Source organism: Neofelis nebulosa, chromosome 12 (assembly GCF_028018385.1).
Source record: "Neofelis nebulosa isolate mNeoNeb1 chromosome 12, mNeoNeb1.pri, whole genome shotgun sequence".
NCBI classification, from domain to species: Eukaryota; Metazoa; Chordata; class Mammalia; order Carnivora; family Felidae; genus Neofelis; species Neofelis nebulosa.
This window is the reverse complement of record NC_080793.1, coordinates 87819829-87837606: the sequence shown is the minus strand read 5'-3', so window position 1 is coordinate 87837606 and position 17778 is coordinate 87819829. Positions and strand designations below refer to the sequence as shown.

The 17778-nt window shown below is 47.9% G+C and overlaps 1 protein-coding gene across 6 annotated transcripts in view; it reads left to right on the top strand.

Annotated features, from left to right (window-relative positions):
• The window catches only part of GLIS3 (GLIS family zinc finger 3), a 502487-nt gene that overhangs the window by 447155 nt on the left and 37554 nt on the right, over nt 1-17778 (top strand). For all 6 annotated transcript variants that reach the window (XM_058695817.1, XM_058695819.1, XM_058695818.1 and 3 more), the window contains one exon: nt 7339-7486. In XM_058695817.1, the coding sequence (XP_058551800.1) occupies nt 7339-7486 (148 nt within the window). The remainder of the gene's footprint in view (nt 1-7338; nt 7487-17778) is intronic.

Genomic DNA, 17778 nt, shown 5'->3' with positions numbered 1-17778 from the left:
TCTTTATGCTCTTGGAGAAACAAATAAAAAGAAGCCCTGGAAATGTAAAAATACTTGCAGATACACTAAGCTTCAGAGAGGGCTGGTTGTGTTGACATTCTAGTAACAGCCCGTTCTCACTCCTTAACGAAGCGAAGAGCAGTCATGCATGAAAATGACTTTGTTGTCTTTAAACTGAACCACATTAGGGGTTGTAACTCACAGGTGTGCCTTACCCCCTGTAAAATAAAGGACAACATTTTAACCCTGTGGGGATTCTTCTGCAGACCCCGAAGACTTTACAGCACTTGCGATAGAAAAATGGAACAGAAAACGCTTCTTAGTAGAAAGCATGATGTATATACACTCTTTTGTGTTTTCAAATGACTCAAGGCCACAGTTTATATGCATCTTTAAGTAAGAGGCCACACTGGATTGGAGATTTACCATTTGCGGGGCACCACACGCCTTTGTTCCCCCCCCCCACCCACCAGCCTATTGATAAGAATCATTATAATAAAGATAACCAAAGAATAACGACAGTGGTTTATTGGGTAAACACAGTCCAGGCACTGTGCTAAGTGTTTTTAGTCATACTGTGACATTAGTCTCCTTATTTAAGATGAAGAAACTGAGCTGAGCTTGAGTGACTTGCCCAAGACCCATTGCTAGGAATTGGTAAAGCTTAGATTCAAAGCCGAGTCCATCTGACTCCCGCTGTGCCTGCTTTGTTCTCTTAAGAACCACTCTGGTACCGTCTGTCTTGAGTGCCCAACTTCTAGGGAGGCCAAAGGAGTTAACATTTCCATTACAGTTCAACAGTTCCTCAATCCTTCCCAGGTTCAAATTTCTTCTGGGGGATGTGGGGGCATGGATGGGGGAGGCAGACACAGGGTTGACCTCAGCATTCCCATTCACATGGGAATCGAATTCTTTTTTTTTTTTTTAATGTTTATTTATTTTTGAGACAGAGAGAGACAGAGCATGAATGGGGGAGGGTCAGAGAGAGAGGGAGACACAGAATCCGAAACAGGCTCCAGGCTCTGAGCTGTCAGCACAGAGCCCAACGCGGGGCTCGAACTCACGGACCACGCGATCATGACCTGAGCCGAAGTCGGCCGCTTAACCGACTGAGCCACCCAGGCGCCCCTTGAATTCTTTTTTAATATCTCTGTGAAAGCCAACTCAGCCTGGTTTCATTGCTTAGCGGGGCCCTCTGTGCTCGGACCTGGAAATACTGCCGGGGAGATGGGTGGTGAGCCCACACCTCCTCCAGGGCACCGGCTACCAAGCATTAACTGTCACGTCTCAGGGTTACGGCGTCACTCAAGCACTCACTGTAAGCGAGTTCACAGCCTGTGGGTGACACCGGTTCCCCCTTTCCTACGAGAGTAGGCCCGCTGCAGAGAACAACGCAGTGGCTTTTTAAGCAATCGCAAATGACTCCAAATGCACATTTACCGCAAGAGCTCAGACTCAACGGATCTGCCCGGCAAATCCGCTTTTGTGCGTGACTGATGGAGGTGGTGGCCTCTCAGCCTACCACACTGTGGCCACTTGTGGGAACAGGTGCATGTATCTCATTGCTCACGAATAACCCCTCCCTGCCCGCCTTCGTTCCCACCAGTAGATCAATACACCCCTGACAGGCATCTGAAATCTTTATTTGGGAAAAAGCACATTTCCTACCAGCTGTTTGTTTTCCAAACCAAATAATTTACTTAACTTGTCACCTCCGTTAATTTTCAGAGCTGGAAAATTTCTCTCGGCCGTGCTGAGGTCACTCCGGTGCTCTCAGCATGGGCGGAAGCAGAAGAGGGAGGATCCCTCTTGCGTTGTAACCAGCATTTTGGTGGCTGAAGCCGGCCGGGTGCATTGTGCGTGGGAGGGAAGAACGCCTAGTGACTCCAGTCTTTGCAAATGGAGTGCGCGGGAGTTCTGAGACAGGATCAACACTCTTAGGCATGTGATCTGAGATCTGTGTTCCTAGGTTTGAATTCAGCTCCGTGACCTAGACCGGGTACCCTAGTCAGGAACCCAGTAAGGCCTCAAGTTCCTCATCAGTAAACCAGGGAGGGGTTTGCAAAGTACTCAGTAAATGTTAACTTGGCTCTGAGGTGTAGGGCAGCGGGACGACGAAATGCAGCTGAGATGTGGTCTGGCACCTAATACTCCAAGTGCACTCCCCAGATCAGCCTCAGCAGGCACTCTGGGAGTTTGGTCGAGGTTCAGAACCTCAGCCCTCCCTGCATCCAAGACCTGGTGAATCTGAATCGACATTCGACCCTGGATGAATGGTTTGTAAGGTGAAGCTTGAAGAGTAGGGCTCTGACCGCCCACACGGCTTCGAACAGGACTATGCCCTCCAGTCGGCTATTTTCAATACACCTCAGCCCGACAAGGGAGGTCTTCCTCCCTGCCCTCCAAAATGACGAAACATAGTCACCAAGCAAGGCCCATGGTAGCCTTCTGTGGCATTGGGAAGAGGGCCTGAGATAAGTTGGCCTCATTTCGGGAACACTCCTTGCCTGCCTCCATTCGCACATGACAGCTAACGTATCCCCGAGGGTGCCCTGTCCGTACCATAGAGATACAGATTAATTGTTTTCGTGTGGATGGAGAGAGGGCTGTTGATTAACCCAGATTAACCTGAGCTAGTTAGAGGCTCTAGCCTAGAATGCCCTGCTCCCAGTAGCTGGTGAGATCGCATCTGGGGACCACGCGTGCCAACCCGTGCTGCTCTGTTAGTGCGCTAAAGCCCAACTGAGTTACTTACCTGCGCCCCCCTCTACAGGAGACAGGTGGGGAGACTTCAGTAAGCTCTGCTCCAGAGAGAAAGCCCAGAGGAGCAGGGAGGCTGGCTCCTGGGTCCTCCTCTGAGGGCGGAGCTCACAGACTTCATCTCAACACCAGGCTTTTATTTCCTCGGGGACTGCACCATCTCTTAATCACAAAAGCAATAAGAATTTCCAGTATGTTCCTCCGCCGTGCCTAATCACCTGTTCCGGCTGTCCGTCACCAGCGTGTCTGGAGAGTCCCCTAAAAGCTCTCTTCCAGCCTTGAAAGCAGCACTAACCCCTGTGGTGACACGGGGCAATGAAGGCCACCCCCGTGGGCAGCCTGCGTGCACCAGCTGATTGGATCACAACGATTTTGTTAATATTGCTCTAGATTCTAGAGGGGTCACTTCCCTTCCTTACACTCTGATCGATAGTTGTACGCCCCATTGGCTGAGTTCGAAAAATCATTTTGAGTGTGTATGGAAGGAAATGTCTCCTTTTGTAAACAACCTTACTACTGCGCTCTCACCTGGAGATTTTCTTCTGGAGGTTAAAAAGTCACTTGGCAAAACATGTGTCGTGTTGGGCATTATGTGTGAAGTCAGCAGATACTCAGCTTCAAACATTAAGAGAGACCAGCACCTGCCTCGGGTGGAGTAGGGGCTGGAAAATTGGGAAGGAAGGGAGGGAGGGAGGAAGGAAGGGAGGGAGGGAGAGAGGAAGGAAGGGAGGGAAAGAGGAAGGAAGGCAGGAGGAAGGGAGGGAGGAATGAATGAAGGAGGGAGGGAGGAATGAACGAAGGAGGGAGGAAGGAAGGAAGAAAGGAAGAAGGAAGGAGGAAAGGAAGGAAGGAAGGAAGGAAGGAAGGAAGGAAGGAAGGAAGGAAGGAAGGAAGTTAGTTCTTAGACTATGCTAATATAAAAGCCTGGACATATGACCGACAGAGCTGGAAATTCCTAGAAGTCAGTATAAGTAGGAGAGATACTACCTGTGCCACAGTGGCGATTACTGAGAAATGTGGATCTCTGGTAGAGGCCAAGGGCATTCCTACCAAAGTCACAGTTATCTCATTCCAGAGTTTTGTCCATTGTATCAGAAGGGTGCATGACATGGGGCTGGGTGAATGTTGGTAAGCCATGTTGTTTGTACTTCCTCTAAGTCTGTGGTCATTACAGTGGTCACAGGAAGCATCCACAAGCAGCAGTCTTGCCCGGGACTACACACAAAGGGCTCTGTGTAGACACTGGACTAGAAGCTTCTACTAGGTTCCCTACCTCACCGGGAGAGATTTTGTCCCGTACTTCTCATCCCATCTGTTAGGCAATGGAGACAAGTCACAGGCTTCGGTTTGCTCGCAGAGGATTTCTTACAACCAACCTAAGATACTGTTCTGTATACTTTATAAATTCAGACTTCAAATCGAACCCTAAAGCACCCCTCTTTGTTATTCTCATGGGGTCCCCAGCCAAAGGGTCCCTGCCTGTCCCAGTGCCATTCACCAGGGTTAGCAGCGGAAGAAAGGGCTATCGATATGTGTTTGACTGCTGGCCGGTCAACACAGCCTCCGCACAGCAGGAGGGCAGGTTTCTGAGTCTTCTGCCCTGTCTCGTGGACCTCTCACGGCCCACCACATAGCCTCTCCACCACTTATTCCTGCTGGCAGACGCTGCTGTGGAAACCATTTGCACCAGCTAGAACTTAGAAGCACCTCCCCTCAACTGTACCCCGTGTCTCTGGCCTTCTGCCCACAGGCTTCTCGGATGCCCTGCTCTTGGGTATCTGGGAGAGCTTTAGCCACTCTGGAATACGTGCCTACTTGGAGATACGAGAGAAGCCACACCCGAGAGCAGTCTATGACCAGGGATCAACAGGATTGGGCGGGTACATGTTTCTTTCTGTTCCTGTCCTGCTCCTTGAGCCCAAGAAGGACTCCGTTGACATTGAGTCTGTGTTCGTATCCGTTTAGTCAAACAAGCATGAATGGTACTGTTGGAGATAGCCGGCCTCAAGGCCACCTTGTTCCCTAGTCTGTCCCAGGACCTGGCTCAGTGCGGCCACACGTACATACTCCATACGTACCTGTGGAACGACTGGCCACGGAGAGAGGAATCAGAGGAGCATAGGTAACTGCATTCAGAGCAAAAGTATTAAAAAATAGGTAGAGGATATTATAGTCAAAAGCACAGTGGCACAAGTTGCTGTGGTATATTTGAGGCCGGGCCAGTTGTCTGATTTGGCCAGAGCACAGGGCACATCATGGGACCAAAGGGAAGACAGCGCGTTAAAGCGCTTTGCACACCACTTGATGATCTCTCCTAGCGGCCCTCAGCATTTGGGTAGCACTGATGTATAGAGACCTCTTCCCCTCACTTAACTGCAGCCTCCTCAGGGTTAGGGACCCACATATAGTAGAATGGCTAGCATGTAGTAGGCACGTAGGAAAAAATAATGGTTGGAGGATGGACGGGTGGATAGACGGATGGATGGAGGAATGGCGAGACGGTTGGTCCTGGCTGTTAGTTGAAGGAGAGGCCCTAACCGGACCTAACTTTCGGTGTGTGGCAGGCTGCAAACCATACTGAATTTCCCAACCCTTTGATTCCAGCTGATGCAAAAAGGTAGCTGATTCGGCTGACGTAGACCTCCGGGAAGCACCACATTTTTCTGTTTGCCGTAGAGTAGAGCATCGATGGTGTGCACCAAGAGACCCTGTTGCCCATGGGGTTGGAAGCAGCAGGGGCCCTGCTTCCCTTGTGAGGAACACATACATACAGGAACACCTCCAGGGGATCGTAAGCGGTGGGCGCGTTCAGCAACTCCAGCAGAATAAATAGGAGAGCTCATGTTTCTACGCTAAGGCAGGAAAAAAATTAGCTGTGTTTCCACAGTGTCTCTGTGACCTCTTATTATTCCATTAGTTTTTGGAATAGTATATAAAACACCAAGCTCCGTGCTGACAAACACCAGCATTGAAACCGTTGCCACAGTCACTCCAAACAGCCTTCTCCCCTGGGTAAAATTATTATTTGGAATACAAGCAGAATTGTGGTTGCCCGAGTGAGCTGAGCACAAATGAGAGTAGTGATTCATAAGGTGACTCTAGCGAGTTTGCAAACGTGCAACTTTTCTGGAGGCTGACGCACCGTGAGTGCCTTTTTGAGCTACTAAGCACTTTCTAGTCTCACCACCTCTTCAAACTTGGGGGGCTGTGGAGGCAGCAGTTTTCTGAGGACAAGAGTTAACCTGACACAGTGCTGACTTTCCAGAAATAAACCCTTCCCATCAGATCACACCCTTGTCAGTAGCTTTTGAGCAGGAAGATGGTAATTCTGCTTCTTCACATGTTCCTTTAAGTGCTTGAACTCTCGTTCCATTGGGTTAAGCTTTGGGGGGCGGGGTCATCTGGGGTATTAATTCTAACCTGAAGAGGTTGGAGAAAAGTGGTACTGGTCTAAAAGTATCGCTCCCTGAACTTTTAAACCCTCAAATCTCTTTGATTATGTGGCTGCTTCTTCTTAATCCTGAACCTGATTTCTTTTATTTTTTTTTTTTAGATCCATTTATTCTTTGACATCAGTGGAGTAAGTTCACAAAGAGCAGAAATGGGTAGAAAGCTCAGCATCGCTTTGTATAGAGAAGGAAGTTGAAGAGAGTCAGAGTAATGATGCTGGTTTGATTGCAGCATAATGAGATGTCTGCTGCGTAGGTCCCAGACACTGAGAGCCTCTCTGATAGCGATAGACTCTGAAAGTGACAAGCCCCGTCTCTTTTGTGACATTGTACCAATTAGCTGATCTAAACGGGCACGTATGTAAGTTTGAGGTCATGTACACTTCTCAGAGGCTAGGCTGCCCCTATGAATGAGGCCACAACTCAGTCTCTGTGTCGTAATAGGGCAACAGTGGGGGGAAAGCCAGAGCTGTGTCTGAGGCCCCTTTTCGTGTTTTGTGGTGCCGGGCATGGGCTCATCACTGGTGGGGACCAAGTGTGTCCATCCACCACACCATCAGGGAAGTGCCCGGGGTCAGTCAGTCTCTGGGGTTAAGAGGGTAGCAGATCCTGCCTGGGGGCTACGACCAGGACAAGATATTCTATTACCCCTGATTCAGCAGGGACACAAGAGAGAGCCAGGCTGACCCACAGAGGCTCGCGGCAGCCTTGAGAAGAGGCAGACGGCCTGTGTCCTGCCCCTCGTGGGTCAGCACACCAAGCGTTCTGTCCCCTGTCGTCCCCTGTGACTGAAAAGTGCTTGTACAGCGACCTTGTTGCAGATGCAGACATTACAGGATCGACCGACTTTATGGTGCCCGCACTGGGAGCTGGCGGGAGGGCAGGGCACCGCTCAGGAGACGAACCATGAACTTCAGGGGAGTTGCTCACGCGCTCCCCGGGGCAGCAGGAAGGGCCCACCCGCCGGGGAGCCTGTTCCACCATGAAAACAGAAGCCGTGTAGATCCAGTGAGCCAGGAACTGTCCCCTTAACGCCACCGAGAGGAGAGCGGGCCCCTAAAAAACACACTCGCGGTCAGCCTTCGGGGTTAAACACGCGCCGTCTGATGCTTGTTCTCCTTGATTGCAGCCTCCGTCTTCTCCAGCAGTCACTCGAGCCGAAGCGGAGCCCCGCACACTGTCGGTCACCCTTCTCCGGGACACAGCGTGCAGGGGAGCCCCCACCACCCCGCCCCCCAGCTACCCCCGCTCGCGGCCGTGGACGCGGGAGCCGACAGGTAAGGCCAGCCGGCTCTCTTCTAGTAGGTGTCGCCGCTGAAGTCCGCCGCGCGGAGAAGCGCCATGACAGTTGCTGAATTTTGTTGATCATCCGTCGGTGGTGGGTTGAGTCCTCCAGAGGGGACGCGTCAAGAGTACACGTGCAAAAAGCACGTGGACCAAATAGCTTGGTTCTTTACCTGTCTTCATTACCTGTCTTCTTTTCCGTGGGGGAAAAAATGAGAAGGCACTGAAGTGTCCGACGCTGGGAAAACGCATCCGAATTTCTGTCTCTCACACTGTCCTCAGTCTGTTTCAGGGGCTCCTCTTTAAGGCAGTGTCCCCACAGGCTGGAAAGCCTTCCAGGTGCAAAACGGTGCCTTGAGCCCATAGATGGGTGACAGCTTTGAGAGTATAGGGTTAAAGGGCACAGGATTTTATGCGGGCGACCAGAAAAGGGCTTTTTACCGAAGATTCTGCGTTGATGCCATCCTCATAAAGAGTTTTGGGGACAGTTTTTAAAATCTTGATATTTCGGTCTGTCTGTGGACCTCCGAACCCGCCAGTGGCATGGACAGCACACGGTTCCTCTTGTTTTCCTCTCCACGTGTCAGCAGGCTCGAATTGACCTACGTAGGGGTTACTCCCAGACATCCACGGTAAAAAAAAGTTCTTGAGGGGACCCCGGTGCTGCGGTCATAGGCATTTGGGGGACTAATAATGGGTTGAATAGGCAGCAGGAGCAAAGGTTTTCAATCTTGGAAGTCTGGAATTTCACCAGCGATCTGTGGTTTCGTTGGTGTTGGCCTCGTCTATGAGTTTTTAGAAGTGTGTTTTAAAGTTTGATAAACCGTATATTTTTTTACATATCCCTACTCTTCACTTAACGATACATCTCTATTTCATAAACTTCTGTGGAATACTACATGTCGGACATCGTTCCGGGTGCTGGAGGTGCCAAGATTATTAAAACATGATGGTGCCCTTAGGATTTAGTGGCGAGGACAGACATATAATCCAAGTATGGTAATGCTCTTTGGATCAGTGATGTAATAGAGATACCTTAGGAGCCAGAAGAGGAGGGTGTCCCTAATTCTGCCTCAGGTAGGAGGGAAAGAAAGAGTGATCTAGGTATGGAAGGAAGAGTCACACTTCCCAGATGGATAAATGGGGAACAACATCCAAGGCAGCCAGAGGAACACGTACGAGACACGAGAGGGGCAAGGACACTCGTGGAAGGAGGTACCCATATCCTCAGGTGCCATCATCCACAGTGGACAGGACTGATGAAGTCAGTTAAGAGTAGGTTGGCTCGTGTGGAGCTTTATATTTTATGGTAAGGGATTATTTACCTCTTACTGGAAGCGAAGAATCCCTCTAGCCTATCTCTGAGGGGAGAGACACATCAGATTGTCATTGTAGAGAAGGGACTCAGTTGGCAGAGTAATTGAGGCTGGGTGCAGGGACAGGGGATGGGGAAAACAAGAAAGGCTGTTGCAGGAGTTCTTGTGAGTAAGATGAGAACTTGAACTAAGGTGAAGTGGTTAGGATGGAGAATGTATCCAAGGGCTATTATTTAAGAGGCAGAATCGCTAATTATTTATGTCTATATGGAGTAAAGAGGAAGGGCCGGATTCATTTGCGAGTTACACCTCTAGACATAGGTGGAAAAGTGTGTCATTAACAGCAGCAAAAGGGGTGTTCAGGAGAAGGGAGAGTGGGAGAGAAAGAATGATAATAGAAAAAGAGAGAGAGAGAGAGAGCGCATGAGCAGGGGAGGAACAAAGGGAGAAAGACAGAATCCCAAGCAGGCTGCATACTCAGTACTGAGCCCAACACGGGACTTGATCCCACTACCACGAGATCATGATGTGAGCTGAAACCAAGAGTCGGACACTTAACCAACCAAAGCTACCAGGCGCCCTTCCAGTTGGGTTTTAAATGATGTAAGCCATGGGCTTCTCATCATCTCATTTCCTCCTGCCTGGTTGAGAATCTTAACTCCACAAGGTAGCACAGCTGAGAAGCCCATCTCTCGGGACCTCGTCTCCTTTGTCCCATCTTCTTATGAATACTCATGATGACTCTTTACAGGAATACAAGAGAAAAGCAATCTGTGTATCTTCTTCTTGTACACAGCCTAAAAAGAGTATATGTAGAAAAATATCTTTGCCATTATTGGAGTTAACAACAACCGCCCAAACACCTGATGTTGGAAAGCCCAGCTCCAACGAAGGCTGTTGGAATGTGTTCCATAGGTGCTCCTGCCGCTTGGCTTTGTTTGTTTTTAATATTTTATCTTGTTGCATAATTTTAATTTTTTTCAGTTCCCTCCTTTGAAAGTTGGTAACGTATAAAAAACTGCCAGAATAGTACGGCTGAGCACCCACACGCCCTGCATCCATATTTACCCACTGTGAATATTTTGCCATCTTCTGTTTCTGTCTCTCTGTCTTATCTCTTTCTCTTTTTGCTTCCAGAGATCCTTTGTTTGTTTGCTTGCCTGTTGTTTCAGAAACCCTCCGAGAGATTGTTGTGAATATCATTGAGCTTTAACCCTAATTACTTCGGGAAAGCTCTCCTAAGAAGGACATTTCTCCTGCATAATCACAATGTAATTATCACACTCCGGAAAGTTAACATCAATAAAGCATTATCTAACATGCAGTCAATATGAAATTTCCTCGATTGTGTAAATAACATTCTTTCTAGCTGGAGTTGTTTTTTTTTTCTTTCCTTTCGTCTTTTTTTTTTTTTTCTGATCCAGGATTTAGTAAGATCACAATTCTCATATTTTTTTTGTCCTCTTGAATCTAATGAAGTTCCTCACCTTTTAGAAAGTTACCATCATCATCATCATCATTGTCCTTCATGACATTAGCAATTTCTGAAGAGCTCAGCACATCTATTTTGCAGAATGTTCCAGACTTGAGACTTGCCTGCTCTTTTCCTCCTCTACAGGCACCTTCCTCATCAGGACCACCTGTTAGGGAATGCGGTGTCCCTTCACTCTTTCGAGCTTTTGTCTGTGCTCCATGGGGAGTTAAGATGAGATGGACCACAGAATGTGACAGTGTCATGTGACATGGTGTGAAGACAGGCAACCTTGGCATCGCTGAGATTGAGGTTTAGAAGCCAGAGGGTGTTGTTAAGTAACGACAGTAGTTGTCGAGGTAGACCAGCGTGCGAGGGAGGAGGGGGAGGAAGGAGAAGGACACGACGGTCCTTTATATGGCTGAGCGATGAAGCCTTCTGACGTCTGTGGCTTTGCCATGCTGCTGTGTCCTTCCCACCAGATGTGTGCCCATTCCTTTGCCAACCCAACTGGACTGGGCAAGTGTATGAAAGGTTATCTCTTCCGATCGGGTTTTGGAGAGGAGGATAATGTGAAATAGCCCTGAATTATGCCCTGTGTTTGCATTAGTGTGCAGCATAAAAACACGAAGAGGAAATGTGCTTACCTTCCGCTTCTGGTTTATGTATCTTTGCCTCTGTTTGCCTGGGAAATCCCCCAGTAAAAACTCCAGCAGTTTTCTTAACGGAAATAGGTTTATCACACTTTGCGATTTTTAGTGGGAAACTGGCATTCTTTCCTGCTTCGCGGGCATTGATTCATCATTTACTTAGCTTTAACTTGTTAATAAAATGAGCTGAGTCACTGTCAGAAGTCAGGAACAGTCCACCACGTCTATCCAGTTAGGATCAGCTTCTTTGATCCTTACCGTCGTAAAATAAAATAAACGCAAGTTCTCTCAATTTGACAAGTATCCATTTTTATTTCGAAATAGTATCTGGATGATACATCGTTTCAGTGATTTAAGCGGTACCACGCTACGTCACCGAATGTTGATTTAAACATTATTAAGGGAAGGGGTGTTTGACTATGTCACGTTGAGCGAGCCAGTGGTACTTAATGACCGTGGCTTCCCATAAGAGGAACCCCGTGTCTTTGGAAAGGTCTATTCATACTGTTTCATAGTATGTCTGTTAGAGCAGAGGAAACAAACATATCGATGCAAATCGCTTCCTCAGACGGAGAAATCTTCACAGTCCCAAGAAAAGTCAGCTGGATCTGTGTCGCTCATCTTGTCCAACACAGCTGCCTCTCTCCATTCGGCAGAAGTGCCCAGACATGGCGTGCTCTGTAGTGCAAGTGACAGAGCTTAAGGAGACCTGTGGATCGACCGCATGGAGCGACTCCAATGAGCCCCGTCTCTGAGCCAGGGAAGACCGAAAATAGAGAAACGATGTGGCACCTCTGGGAGTACACAATCTCGTACAGGAATCCACAGCAGGGAATGTTAGGGACAGTTGTTTTTGAGGAGGTAGTCAAAATACCTTAACCAAAAAAAAAAAAAAAGGAATATTGGTTTCTTGAGTCCATGTCAAGTATTGGGAAGCCATACTGTTTTTTATTCATATCAGATGTGACATTTGCTCCAGTTCTAGGTATGTATATGTACAGTCTTTCCATGCCTTTGAGTAACCAGGGCTGGTCTTCACTGATACCATTTTCTAAGCCAGCATGGGAAACCTGTTGTAGCTTTTCTGGATGCTAAGGGGTTAAGGACAGCAACTGTTTTCTGTGTATCTTCTTTGCAATTCTGTACAGTTCTGCTCCTGTCAAAGCAGCCTGCTCACTGTCTTAGTTCGTTTGTTTCTACATCTTGTTTCAGGATCTTTTCTACCTAAGAAGACAATAAGGACCTTCCATTATTGTCCTATTCTTGAGTGAACATCACCCAACCTGGAGCTTGGGTTAGTTCTCAACCCAGAAAGCCCCCTTGCTTCTTACAGCTCGCAGAGACAAGTTTCCCTGTTACATCTCTTGGTTATTATCATCTGTTTTATTTATTTGTCATTTCCCAGATGTTGCCTTGCTAAGTGAATTACTCGTTCTCTGAGGGCAGGAACGTAAAATTTCCTTACAGCCTACACACCGCGTGCCCGGTGCTCCACCGTGCTAGGTGCTAAGGAGGGTTTGACAGGGGAGAAGGACCCATGGGGGAATGCCTAGGAAACAAAAGGCCATTGCCGGCTACCGTTGTCCAGGTGGGAGGCTCCTAGAAAAGAATGGTCCCCCCTGATTCGTTGGTCTGGACGGTGGTGGACCAGTTCTTCCGGTTCCAGCCATCTCGTGCAACCCGCATACTTTGCTACAACACATAATTGCTCTCATGCGTATGTTCACACGCATGCGCACACACACATTGCTAGGAACCCCCCTGCTGTCATCCACTGTGGGGGTTCCCTACGTTGCTTTTCTGTGATCTTCACTACGAGAAGCCTGCTACTCACCATCCATTCCTGTTTCCATCTGTAGCGTCTGAACAGCTCAAAACTAGGTCTGTTAGCTTTGCTGTCCTTTCTTCCCTGGGATTTTCTAAACAAGCAGGAACATTGATATCTTCACCCACTCAGGATTTTTTTTTCAACCTCACACACACATGCGTATGCACACACACGCACCCCGCGTAATCTTTCCTCTCTCTTGTTAATCTCCTAGTATATGTGCAATAATGGCTAAACTCAGAAGCATCATATGAAACATTCAAGTTTATCAAAATCTATCCCAGCATTGGGGTACGTTCATTTTTTGAGTCACTTACTCGGCTGCCCTTTGGGTACCAGGTGATAATGCTAAACACTGAGGACACAGTGGTCGACACGAGTGACAGAACCCTGCCCTCTCAAAGTGTCCGGTCTTTTTTTTATTCTTTTTAACATTCATTTTTGAGAGTGAGAGAGAGCATGAGCAGGGAAGGAGCAGAGAGAGAGGAAGAGAGAATCTGAAATAGGCTCCAGGCTCCGAGCTGTCAGCACAGAGCCCGACGGGGGCTCGAACTCATGAATCATGAGATCATGACCTGAGCTGAAGTCGGATGCTCAACCGAATGAGCCATGAGGGCACCCATCAGAGTGTCCAGCCTTCACAAGAGACGACCAGATCAACAGGCAAGCATCACTTAGGCTGTTGTGAAGCTGTGCCAGGAGAGGCTGTGAAGATACACGGGAATGACCCAAAAATAGAAGTAGAAGAAGGAACATCTGCCTGAAATCAGAAAGCCCGTCGGACCTGGCCATGGGTATGCCCAAAAGCTAAGAGGAGACAGTGCCAGCAATGGGCGGAGCTTCATGTGTGAATGGGGGAGGAGCCTCTTAAAGGGCACTCGGGACACTAGGCTTTCTCTTGAGGACAGGGATTTGTGTATTTGCCCAGGATGGGTACCCTGGTGATTCTGGCATACATTCCCAAGGCCTCCCTATCCTGTTACCCACCCAGCGAGAGTTCAGAACATATTCTATGCCCAACAGAAGAAAAAATGACAATACACAACCAGTTTGTCTGGTCCCCAAGAGACAAAGGCTGTCCTTTGTAAAGCCTAAACCAGCAAGGCAGCACAGGTTTTATGTTATTTTCTGTTTCTAATACAATTTGACACGACAAGTTTCGTCCCTTATAATCCCAAGCTTGTATTTTATGTAGTCATGACCTATATTCAAGGATTTTGAAGAGTCACTTAGTGTTAAAAAAAAAAAAACAAACATTCCCCATGAGCAGTCACTCCTCTGACAGGTCACAGACACATCCCACAGGTATAGAAGGGTACGTGACTTACAGGGCGACTATTTTTTTCTTAATGTTAATTTATTTTTGAGATAGAGACTGAGTGCAAGCAGGGGGAGGGGCAGAGAGAGAGGGAGACACAGAATCCAGATCAGGCTCCAGGCTCCAAGCTGTCAGCACAGAGTCCGACACGGGGCTCGAACTCAAAGACTGTGAGATCATGACCTGAGGCGAAGTCGGACGCTTAACCGACTGAGCCACCCTGGTGGCCCTTTACAGGGCAATTATTAAGCACTGGCCCAAAAATAAAGCTTGTCAGCCCTCACCATTGAAATAACTGGGAAGAGCCGTGGTTGAAAAACAGAGGCTTCAAATGGCCATTTAGTCCACCCGCACCTTGGTGTCTGCTCTCCCAACGCCACGTGATCGCATACCTCATCCTGTGTCTTTGGGTTGTAGCACTTTCTATACTGAAAACAGTTATCTTCATCCAGTGTCCCATGAAGGGGTCAGTTTCTAGGAAAGTGACTTCCACAGATAATCGAGGTCAAGAGAGGCGGTGTTTAAAATCCACCCACAATACGTATACACACACACACACACACGCACACACGTTTTATTTGAGAATCACTGAATGTGATGAACATTGTTCCCCACGTCTATGCTGTGAGCCTAGAAGAAGCAGAAAATCCCAGTATCCTAGCCTTGAAGATGGAGATTAGAATATTGGGTCTTAGACTGGAAAAGCTTGGGGTCCTGGTGCTACTTTTTTTTCTTTGTATCTGTGGAAAGTTTCTGGTACTTTTCGATCTTTATCCTAGGGCAGAGTAGCCCACAAGTCTTTAAACTTCTTCAGTTCTGATCCATGACCGCAGCCATGCTTTACCCTCTATAGCAGATATCAGTTGAGTTATTGGCCTTTGGACTGAGCATTCTTCTCACAGAGATACTCGCCTTACTAACAGCTTCTTAAATATGCCAACCTGATGTACTCCTCTTAGCACACATAGGGGGAAATCGGTGATACCTGCTCCTTTCTTCTTACTTACCTAGTGATTGTGAATGGCTCCGATGGGGGGGGGGCAGTGGGAAATAAAACAACAACAAAAGGACATTGCTGAACTGGCTTCTCTAGCCTTGTCTGATTTGTCTCTGATCTGTCTCTAATTTAAATGTCTGTGTTGTCTGCAAAACTTTTATGAGCATAATTTTCAGAGTCCAGTCTGTTTTCTTGATAACGGAGGAGAATAATGAGCTACCTTCGTTTACTACTAAGAACTAAAAAGCCTGGGAGTCAACTTTGATTCCTCCCCTTCTCTAGCATTCTTTCATCTGATTAATCCGTAAGTCCTGTTAGCTCAACCTTCAAACACATCTTAAGCCTGATCAGCTCCACTGTCCACTCCCATCTCAACTCTTGCAGTCCTGAAACTGTCCCCCACGCCGGGGTCTGGTCTGCTCACACCATCCCCTTCTCCCCTCATCCCATTAGCATAGGCAAGGCCATTGCCCCACACCACCCACACCACGTGAGCTGTCCTTTAAACTGTAAATGCAGGGGCACCTGGGTGGCTCAGTGAGTTAAGCACCCAACTCCGGCTCAGGTCATGATTTCACAGCTCCTGGGTTTGAGCCCCGCGTCAGGCTCTGTGCTGATGGCTCAGAGCCCGGAACCTGGTTAGGATTCCGAGTCTCTCTCTCTGCCCCTCCCCCGTGCTTGCTCCGCCTCTCAAGAATAAATAAACGTTAAAAAAAAAAACAACTTGTATTAAAATGTAAATGGAATGTCTGATGATTTCCTCCTGGGGCCCTTCCCCCACCACACTTGGATAAAGTCTGAACTCCTTTTTGTAGGCTGCTGGGCCCTCAGTGGTCTGGCCTTAATCATATCCATTTACCTCTGCTCCTCCTGCTTGTTCTGCCCGAGCCACAGTGGCTTTCTTGAGATTCCTGGAAAACACCAGCTCACCTTGCCTCAGGGCCTTTGTACATGCTGTTCCTGAAACTTGAAAGGCACCTTCACCGGAACTTAACATGATCTGTGCCTTCGTTTCTGGTGTCTGCTCGAATGCGAACCGCTTTGGAAAGGCCTCTCTTGACCACTTCACCTCAACCCCCACCCCCTGCTCACACCCCCCAATCCCGCTCTCTTCTGTTAACTCTATTTCTCTTCATAGATTTAACAGCCCCTGAGATTACACTGTCTGCTTACTGACTGGCTTACGATCCACTAGAGCCATAGCTCCCTGAGAGCAGAGACGATGTCATGCTTACAGCTCTTCCCCCACTGCCCTCAGCGCTTGGGAATTGTGTGGAATGAACAGGATGTGAACAGAAGGGAGGACTGCAGCTATGATTCCTTTATCATTTCTGGGAAACGTAACAGGAATCTGGGTCAGGTGGATGACTGGTCTTCCAAGTGCACGTTCTCCTCTGCGTCACCTCAGGGCAAAGCAGGAGACGCTGACGCGAGCACACGTGTGTCACTACACCAAACAAATAGCTTGACTCTTGGTTCAAATATCCCTTCACATCAGATTGCTTTCCATGTATTTCTTCTTAATTTTGAAGTGCACTCGTTCTTCATTTTAAAGAGGTCTCGTTCATTTCACCCCTGAAGGCCAAGTCAGCCATCTTTATTTTGTTCCCACCATTCCAAACAAATCCACCTCATGCAAAGCCCAAGATGATGTTTTTCTTTTTTTTTTTTAGTCCCCTTGGATTTTCAGTCAGGAAAGTGAGTCATGACAATAACAAGGAAGGCTTGAGGTAAAATAGAATTCCTTTTCTTGCAACCTCTACTTTAGTGCGTTGGCACAGGGCAACATGGAGTTCAAACTAAGCCATTATGTTCTTGACATGTATCTGTGTGTTCCTGTCACAGAGCTTCTCTGAAACAAGTCCTAGGGAGGCAGAATTCCTAAACTGAAAGCCCACGAGCCTTTCTAGCCTGAGTCTCAAGACATTGGCCCATTACAAAGTGCCTGGTGTCTGACAAAGGAAAGGCTGTTCAAAGGAAAGCCTTTCCTGAGTGTTTCTAGTGGGATGTGGAAATCAACTTTATCTTTTCCCCTCTTGTGTGGGGGCGGGAGGGGGGGAGTTGGGGGGAATTGGCTGGGAAGAAACTGTGTTGTGTCTTTTTGCAAGTGAAGGTCCATCTGCCTGTTCATGGTGAGGAGACCACTGAGGGGAGCAGAAGCCAAGAGACAAAGGTTCTTTGCTTCCTTTACTGAAAAAAATAGTCGTCAGTTGCTTTTCTGTTTTGTTGAAAGGAGAAACACCTTTCCTGTTTTAATCATCTTCTTCACAGTAAATGACTGGAATCGTTCTCTTGAACAAGATGATCTCCCCTCAGAAATAGAAACTGTGGTCTCTGGGCAGATAGAATATACAACTGGACATCAGCACCAACGGGGCAAAGGTACCGTCTACCTGGACACAGAAACTGGCACCTGCCCGGGAGCTCAGTCTGTTCCACAGAGTAATTTGTCAACAGCAATGACCAACATTTATCATATACTGTACTTATCTCTGCGTAGGACTGGATGAGGAGGTACAAAATGGTAGCAAACACCCCCAAGCATTTGATGCTCTTTCTGTGTATAAGAGCCAAGGGCCCTTCTCTACTTGGGAATTTTTACTAGATGTGTTTTCCTCCCATTCATTTCGCTAACCAGATGTTGAGCCTTGTATTCAGGGGAAGGTACAGAAAATTCCTTTGTGGTTACTGAAATAGTAACCTGG